Raw genomic sequence first — 9370 nt, 5'->3', positions numbered from 1 at the left:
CAATTACTAACTGGTAACATAATCTTGAGACTATCCAGGCTCAGGCTTTTGATACTGACCGTGAATCTTGCCACTCCTAAAATCTCTTTGCTCTTCCCACTGAAAGAAACCTGGCATGACACTTCTTGACAGCATGCCCTGGATTTGATACTACTATCACCATAATCAAATCTGAAATACAGCAATATCAGTTTCAGTCCATCCCCATCTCCATCACAACATTCACTATGAGAAGGAGTTGAATAAGCAAAGAAAACATTTGCAGTTAGCAACCAGGGTTTGTTTGTTTTTACTAGGGTTGTCTACACCAGCTATACAAAGTCTGTAGACAATTATCTGTACAGTAAGTCTTTAATAAGGAGTTTGCTCACAGGCTTCCAAAAAGTCTGCCAGATAAATTTCTGAATGTAGCTCATGTTGTTTAAATGCTGAGAGTCCTCTTTCTCTGCCTTGTGGGATGGCTAATTGCTCTAAAAAGACGTCCTTGGAAGAGGGTCAAACTGGTATTACATATCAATTAAGTATAAAGTATGGTTAATGTAAGCAAAGCCAGCATGCTAGTGTTGCACGACAGGAGTGGGGAAAAAAGACTGCAGAACACAAGAAGAATGGAATGATAAAAATTTCCTTGAATGTCCGGTTTAAACAATAAGAATAAAAAGGAAGCAACATTCCAGTTCTTTGACTTGTACCCATCCTTGTTCGTGTTCACCATCTTCCATGGTCTTCTAGATCCGTCGGACTCAGAAGCATCTTTTTTCTCAATTCAAAAGGTCACACAGCAATTGCAGCAAAGTGTGGTTTGGGTTCAGTTTCTCCCAGAATCAGGCTTTGTTTCAAAATATCTTATATATTTATATATCTTTAAAGAGTAGAAAGGAAATTGTAGCTCCACACTGACAGGGCTATTGTTCCTATTTCGGAATCATGACGGTTTCTTCTGAAGAGCTGCTTTTTGTCCCCTTGCTTTCCTCCTTTTGCAGTCTTCTCCGTTTTCAGATTCGAGTGTTATTTTTGCTGGGCCGCTGCACTCCATACAAAGAAAGCTGCTGTTGTCTCCACCAGTACGGAGTTAAAGTGCAAATTAAAAAAAAATCCATTTGGCTTGTAAAAGCTGGAGGTGGTGTAAAGTATAAAGATGTTTGTCCTCCATCTGTCAGGGGATCTGTCACGGGCGGCTGTAAGACGACTCTTTGTTAGGCTCTCGGATGAATCTGTGATGACAAAATGCAGAAAAAGGAATGAATATATTGAGATGCATTGCCTATGTCCATTCTTTACTCATGTATGTTGCAGCCAGATGTGCAGATGCTACTCAATAATTGCAGACACGGCTTGGAATGGAATAGGGACACAGCCATTTTTATTAAATCAACTCTTAACATGAAGCTGGGCGAGCAAGAGGAGCGCATGGACTCGGCCAGGCAGCCCCCAAGGCTGACCCCGGCCTACCCTCTTTCCTGTGTGGCCACTAGGCATCTGCCTTCCTCCATGTGACCCACACATCCAGGTATTGGCTCACACGCAGAGGCCGTATAAGGCATGCTCCCTGAGCCATTCACCCTTCCTGGCCTCTTATGGAGGCCCCCAAGGTCGGGGAGATCCGGCGTGAAAGCACTGTCTCCCCCCCAAAACTATGCGCTCCTCTGCTCCTACCACCCCAGGACTGCGACGAGAGAAGCTAAAAACTTTCCCAACCGTTTCAGGAGGGTGGGTGGGTCAGTTGGTCTGCGAGGCGCCAAAAGAGGCTGAGACCACCGCGTGCTGCTATTTAACAGCCTGCTCCACCCTGATGCCCTGTGCGTCAGCATGCTGTTGCCGGGTGGAACGGTATAGCCGTATGACAAACCCAGGGACACACACACTCACACATAAGCAATTACCACATGCCCTGCCCCTGTTGCAACTATGGGCCTACCCTATTTCCCCGAATATAAGACATCCCTGGAAAATAAGACATAGTAGAGGTTTTGCTGAAGTGTGAAATATAAGGCATCCCCCAAAAGTAAGACGTAGCAACATTTTTGTTTGGAAGCATGCCTGACGAACAGAACACAGAAAAATAAGACATCCCCTGAAAATAAGACATAGCGCATCTTTGAGAGCAAAAATTAATATAAGACACTGTCTTATTTTCGGGGAAACACAGTAGCTGAGTCTAGTGCCATTATTTATTGGTAGCTTTCGCTTTTTGAAATGGGGAAAAGTATCTTCTTGGTAGCAATTTTAAACACTAAGTCTGCACTTTAGTATATTTACACATACCTTGTAGAACCTCCTTGACACCCACAGGCAATGTCAGGGACTCAAACATACCAGTACATAAATTAAAAACTAATGAAACAGCTCAACAACTGTGCAAATACCTAAATTGTCAAAGTTATGTGGACAATGGATGGTGTGGAAATAGAGAAAGGAGTCAAAGTGTTCTGTGAAAGAAAATGTACAACCTGGGAGGAATATCTTCCCACTCATCATTAGCGATGGATAATTAATACTAATAGCCATTCTACTACATGGGATTTGCAGGCAAGCTCTACCACTTGGTAAAGAAAAAAAAGTAGAAAATAGAAAATGCTATCACATGGTTATGTTAAAATCAATCCTCTGTTTGATAAGGAATTACTGGGATTTGGCAAGTGCCAGTCACACAATCCAATAATGAAGGAGTTAATTGTTGCATGCTAATTCATTAGTGAGGTCAGAAGTCAGTGACCAGGTAATTGATACCTATTGGTTGAGCAGACCTGGGGTGGGCTACACGCAGTTCTGCACGTAGGCTTTAGATATATGTTCTTTGTTGCACTCTGCACATGGTCAGTCATTCAGTCTTTGCCATGTGATAGTCTAAGCAGTAAGCTGGCTGTTGGAGCTAGCTAGCTAGTTAGAAAGATGTTTCTTGTTTTCTTCCAAGTTACCCTTTCCTGTTAGTAAGTAAACTTGATTTCAGTAAAGCAACTGTCTCTGCCTCCTTATTGCATTAACTCTGCTTTATAAGTATTTTCCCACAACAGGAATTCTGGGCATAAAATCCACACTGTAGAGACACCTTGTTTCTGGTTAATTCTTCCTCCCCCTGCCTCAATAAAGCAATGGCTACAGATGAAGGCAAAAAGGACACCACAGCTGGGGATTTTGTGTTGGTCCATAGAAGGGTGAAAATGGAAGAGAAACAGGCCTTTGATGTCAGCTCCCTACTTCCAAGCGGAAAAGTCTGAACTTTGACACTGGACTCCTGTCGTACATCTTGTTCTTGTGAAAGACTTAAAAGTAGGTGAAGTGATTCGTTTTATTGATTCTGCTTTTGATGGCGAGAACAAGCTCCAAATAGCTTTCCTTTTGTCAGAAGAAATAAAATAGGTCAACAAGTGCCTCAACCTGGTGGTCTAGATGAAGGGGCCTTAACTCTGTCATACTCCAGCCAATCTGCTCTCCCTGTCTCCACCTTTTCCGTAACTAGGGTGGAAGACAGATGGGATGCACAATGGGTGTTAAAGACTGTGTCATACGATACCCATTATCCGAAGGTTGTTTTCGATTTAGTATGGCATAGGTGGGGATGTTTTCAAAGGGGTCGGTGAAAAGCTCAGAAGCTCAGAAAAGGGAACAAAGCAGCCGGAGCAGTAAAGCTGCAACTTCTCATTGGCCCAGTGTCTTCATCGAACTTGATGAACCCCATTCAGTACTGAAGGGGAGGTGGAAGGAAATAGCAACAGTGGCCTGTCTGAGTAGGCAGGCTATCGGCAGTAGGACCTGTAAAGATCCACATGCATTCTTAAATCTTATTCAATAAGCTGTTTTAGCAAAGCTAAGGAAGGTTCTCTTCCATTTGGGAACAATTCCCTGTGGCTGCCAGTTCAACAATGTGGCTTTCAAATGGTGAATTTTTCAACACTTCCCTTGCCCCATTCCTCTTCAGCTCCCAATCTACCCAGGTGCCATGGATACTAATTTTTTGGTCAGCAGCTAGATCAGCATTGTAAGGTTGTAACAATCTGTCTATCGGTGATAGAAAGTGTAGTCAAGTTGCAGTCAATGTATGACCACCCCATAGGTTTTTCAAGATAAAGAGACATTCAGAGGTGATTTGCCATTGCCGGCCTCCATGTGACAACCCTGGTTTGCCTTGGAGGTCTCCCATTCAAATACTAACCAGGGCCTACCCTGATTAGCTTCTATGATCTGATGAGACGGGGTGGCCTTGGGGATTCAGGTCAGGGTGATCTGTCTATTAGGTTCTCTGACTTCCTATTTTTTAAAGTAAGAATTTAGCCCCTTTTCTGATGGAAACAGAAGGAAAAGGTGTCTCTAAGCAATGACACAAGCTAGAGACTTCCTTTTTAAAAAATGAAAATTGAGAAATCAGAAGATCTAACAGGTCATTATGTTATAGGTACTATAGTGATCTAGCTTTTGAAGAAGAGTTTGGATTTATATCCCCACTTTCCTCAACTGAAAAGAGTCTCAAAGCAGCTTACAAAATCCACCTCTTTCTCTCCCCACATTTCCTCACAAAGTAATTTATAGCATTTCAGAAATGAAATAGACATTTTTTTTCTTTAATTTTTATGAGATTGTGTGTTTGGGCTGCCATTGTGAACACAGTGTGCTGGAGCTCAGCTACAAATTTGTTCTGAGCTCGGAGAAATCAGCCTTTAGCCCTGCTTTCGCTTCTATGCTTGGGTGTGACAGAAACACACATGTATATATGTACAAGTACATTAGTTCTAGAAATGAATAACAGCACTGCCAGTTTGGCCCATTAGGAGGAGGGGGAATAGGATGGTTATGCAGAAATGACAATTTTGTGTCTCTCTTTTGGTGCAAGAAATGGAAAGAAATACAGAAGGCGGCTGGAGAGAGAAAAGGTCTTATCCTCAGGTGTGCTCAGAGTTGGCTGGATTTTCAGGTCCAGGATTTCCTGTTCAGGCAAACACAAAGAGTGAGGGGGCATTCATTGAAAATGCTGGGGGGAAGAATTAGGACTAATAAAAGGAAACACTTCTTCACGCAACGTGTGATTGGTGTTTGGAATATGCTGCCAGAGGTGGTGGTGATGGCCACTAACCTGGATAGCTTTAAAAGGGGCTTGGACAGATTTATGGAGGAGAAGTCGATCTATGGCTACCAATCTTGATTCTCCTTGATCTGAGATTGCAAATGCCTTAGCAGACCAGGTGCTCAGGAGCAGCAGCAGCAGAAGGCCATTGCTTTCACATCCTGCATGTGATCTCCCAAAGGCACCTGGTGGGCCACTGCGAGTAGCAGAGTGCTGGACTAGATGGACTCTGGTCTGATCCAGCAGGCTAGTTCTTATGAGCTGGGCCTTGGAATCACTCTTCTTTCTCGGATGTAGCCACCAGTTACTTGATACACCAGCAGGAAAATCCAGGAGGTGAATGATTATGATCAATGATCTTGCAAATGTACCTTGGGTACACAAGCCTGAATTACCTTCATGAAAACCATTAACACAGCTCTTCCCACCCCTGCTTCACTGTACAGCTCACCAGGTCCTCAAAAATGCAAAGGCGAATTAATGAATTTTGTTTAGATGATTTAAGGGACGGCTATTAAGCTCATGCTACCAATTTACCTTCACCAGTTGTGTTCTGTGTTATTTTCAAGTAGCAAAGCAAAATGTTGTTGGAAATTAGCCTGCTCAAGATAATTAAAATAGTTCCTGTAGGGAAATGACAAAAAAAAATAGGAGAGCAATTGTATTCCTGAACGTTCACATCCACGGGTATTTAATTGAAATGAAATACAATAATCCATACTGAACAGATTGAGTCATATATCTGAATATTAATGAAGTGTCTAACAAGTGCCGAACAACAACTTTTAGACACTGAATATTAAGTCACAGCTGGGAAGTAAGATGTTGTGTAAAGCAGAGAAGACACCCAACTAATAATGAGAGAACTATAAGAGCATTTTTAAGTGCAAAACACTACACCTGACAAAACAGTACAACTGACAATGTCAGGTGTACTTCTGCTTCAGATCTCACTGTGAAAGAGAAACAGTGTGTTCTAATCTGGCACAAAGTTATAAACTTTGTGCCCAAATTCTCCCCATCCCTTTCATGACCTTCCAAGAGCAAATCAGCTAGACTCCGCAAAGCCGTTGGCAGAAACTCATAGCTCAGTGGTGGAAAAAGAAGAGTTGAATTTATACCTCGCTTTTCTCTACCGCAAGGAATCTCCAAGAGACTTACAGACTTCTTCCCTTCCTCACACCACAACAGACACATTGTGTGGTTGGTGAGGCTGAGAGAGTTCTCAGAGAACTGTGACCAGACCAAGGTTACCCAGTGGGCTTCTTGTGTAGGAGTGGGGAAACAAACCTGGTTCACCAGATTAGAGTCCACCACTTCTAACTACTATACCACACCAAAACCAATACCCTGCCTACATAAGATGCCAGGTTGATCTGCCAACTCTGGGTTGAGAAATTTCTGGAGATTTGGGAGTGAAGACTGGAGAGGACAAGGGTTGGTGAAGGGAGATTATGCCATAGAGTCCACTCTCCAGAGTAGCAATTTTCTCCAGAAAAACTGATCTCTGTAGTTTAGACTCTAGTCTAGACTCTAGTAGTCTAGAGATCAGTTGTAATTCCAGGATATCTCCAGTTCTCACCTGGAGGTTGACAATCCTAGTACCAGGTTTCACACCTGGCATATCTGGGCAAAGTATCTCTGAATCAGAGCTGGGGAAACCTATCTTTGAGGCTAACAACAGATGAGCTTCCCTGGATCCACCTCAGAATTGGATGATATTTATTGAATGATGTGGAGTGCTCAGAATTCCATGATGGTCACAGGCAGAGGTGAGCAGTATGTTCATTAGCTGGCAGGCATGCCACCAGGGAGTTTCCTTGCTCTCTCCCTCTCTCCTCCTGGGATGTTGTTTCAGCAATACCCAGCAAGACATCCAAGCCAGAGGAAGTGGCTGTAATGGTGACTTTGCATCGATGGCCATTGTTACAAGCCATACTTGTACAAGGACATACTCTAATCAAAGAGAGCTAACGTGGTGTAATGGTTAGGAGCAAGTGGATTCTAATTGGGAGACTTGGGGTTGATTCCTCACTCTTCCATATGAGTACTGGACTCCTATCTGATGAACCAGGTTTCTTTCCCCACCTGCTGGGTGACTGTAATCTAGTTACAGTCCTCTCAGAACTCTCTCAACCCCACCCACCTCAGAGGGTGTCTGTTGTGAGGAGAGGGGGGTAAGGAGTTTGCAAGCCACTTTGAGACTCCTTATAGTTGAGAAAAGTGAGGTATAAATCCAGACTTTTCTTTGCAGCATTTCTTTTCAAGCCCTTGGACAGCTACCATCAGAAAAAGGAATGCTGGACTAGATTGGACTAATAATCTGACCGAGGATAAAGCAGCTTCATATATTCACAAGTTTCTGCACAAGGGAAATTATGCAGCTGCTGGATTGTTCCCTTTTCCTGGCTTTAAGTTGTTTGGGATATGAAGCTGCCTTCTGCAGAGTCAGCCTACTGCTCTATCAGGATTTTCTTCTCCAACCAGGAGTGTTACTCAGCTTCAGATCACATCTTACTTGATCCTCTTTCAGCTATTCTTGATCCGTTACTGCCACTGAAATTCCATATATATAGATTCTGCATAAAATACCCAGAGAAGTAGCAGGGTATATAATGGCCGGGGGGAAGCATGGCATGGGGTCCCATTTCCCCAAATATTACAGTGGCAAGCTCAAAGTACTGCACAGCCTAAAAGTATGATGGTTTAAACTACAGTTTTAACATCCAGTGATGAGAAAGACGGTAAGTGCAATCTTTAACCATCAGAAATGGCCCTGCTGACAGGTTATTTTATTCTGTGGGGGGGAATTACTTCAACCAAGTGACATGGTGATTCAGTACAACTCAAGCACCTCGGAGAGTTCAGCTGAGGACTCACCTCTAAACTCACTCGAATAATAGTTGAACAGTTACTGAGTAAGCAAGCAGCTTTTGAGATACTTCCAGACGCTCGAGGCTGAGAAAGATACAGAGGAAAAGGGATGCCTAGCAGAGCAGGATTTATGCACAGGCTAAGTACACTAGAGGTAGGGCCCCAGATGATGTTTAAATGTTTAAAAATGCTAAAAATTACCACGATGGAGTGTTGGTCAATCAGTGGGGCCTTTTAATCTTGGCATAGTTAGGGCATCAGCATGTCTCAGTCTGCCCCTGAAACCTAGACGGAAGAGGCCATAAAAATGAGACTTACTCTGGTGGTCTTGACTTTATTTCCAGTTGCACACATCCACCCTGAATTGTCAGGTAACGTCTTGCACTCCTCACCCTCTAGGCAGGGCTCCATCTCACACCACCACTTCCCAATGACTATCGATGCTAGAAGAGAACAGACAAAACAATTACACATATATCTTGCTGCACAACAGGCAGAAACTCTGCTAGTGGACTCTGGCTCCGATGCACATTGCTTGGCCAAGGTTCTGAAGTCTGCTGTAAGCACAGGTTGCCAATCTCCTGGGTGCGTCTGGAGTTCTGGCATTATAACTCACCTCCAGGTTACAGAGATCAGTTCCCTTGGAGGATATGGCAGCTTTAATGGGTGGGATCTATGACAACACATCCTTTCTGAGCTCCCTCCCCAAACTCCACCCAAGTCCCCCAAATACGTCTTTACACAATGAGTGATTAAAACACAGAATTCACTGCCAAAGGATATACTGATGGCCACAGGCCCAGACAGCTTTAAAAGAGGATTAGGCAGATTTATGGAGGAAAGGTCTAGTGATAGCTAGTGACTAAAGGGAACCTCCACTTTCAGAGGCAGTAAAACTCTCAATACCAGTGCCAGGAGACAACATCAGGGAAAGGTTTCAGCCCTGTTGTTGGTCCTCCAGAGGAACCAGTTGATCACCATGTGAGACAGCATGCTGGGCTAGATGAACCATTGTCCAATCCAGCAGGACTCTAACATTCTTATCTCGCCAAGAATTGTCCAATCTGGAGTTCACATGTAAGCAGCTCCTGATGTTCATGCACCTTTTGATCAGGTCAGTCAAACACTTAGCCCAACTGAAAGGACCTCCAGCTGCCAGCATGACCTGAGGAGACTAGGTTTATTCATTAATTTCCAAAGGCCCATCTAATGGCCGACGATTCCTAAGATGGTTCTATTGCAAGGGTTTCTTCAGTCTGTATTGTTTTATTTCACTCTAGGTTAACGAATATTGTGCAAGCCACCCCAAGGCATGGAGAGGCAGGGTACAAAATAATTTCATCCCAGTTCTGGAGTGTAGCTGTAAAAATGAAATACTTCAAGTACCAACGCCAAAAGTATATTACTTTATATTTAATGGGTCTCTGATGTCTGCAT

The 9370-nt window shown here is 43.4% G+C and overlaps 1 protein-coding gene across 2 annotated transcripts in view; it reads right to left on the bottom strand.

Moving 5' to 3' along the window:
• Positions 1–258: 258 nt before the first annotated feature.
• TAFA1 (TAFA chemokine like family member 1) overlaps positions 259–9370 on the bottom strand; it is a 434625-nt gene continuing 425513 nt past the window's right edge. For both annotated transcript variants that reach the window (XM_048490599.1, XM_048490598.1), the window contains exons 4-5: positions 8252–8376; positions 259–1214 (exon numbers count right to left, since the gene is read on the bottom strand). In XM_048490599.1, coding sequence (XP_048346556.1) covers positions 1197–1214; positions 8252–8376 — 143 coding nt within the window. In that variant the 3' untranslated portion in view covers positions 259–1196. The remainder of the gene's footprint in view (positions 1215–8251; positions 8377–9370) is intronic.

The sequence above is a fragment of the Sphaerodactylus townsendi genome, linkage group LG03 (assembly GCF_021028975.2).
Source record: "Sphaerodactylus townsendi isolate TG3544 linkage group LG03, MPM_Stown_v2.3, whole genome shotgun sequence".
Classification (NCBI taxonomy): Eukaryota; Metazoa; Chordata; class Lepidosauria; order Squamata; family Sphaerodactylidae; genus Sphaerodactylus; species Sphaerodactylus townsendi.
This window is presented reverse-complemented; position numbering and strand designations above follow the sequence as displayed.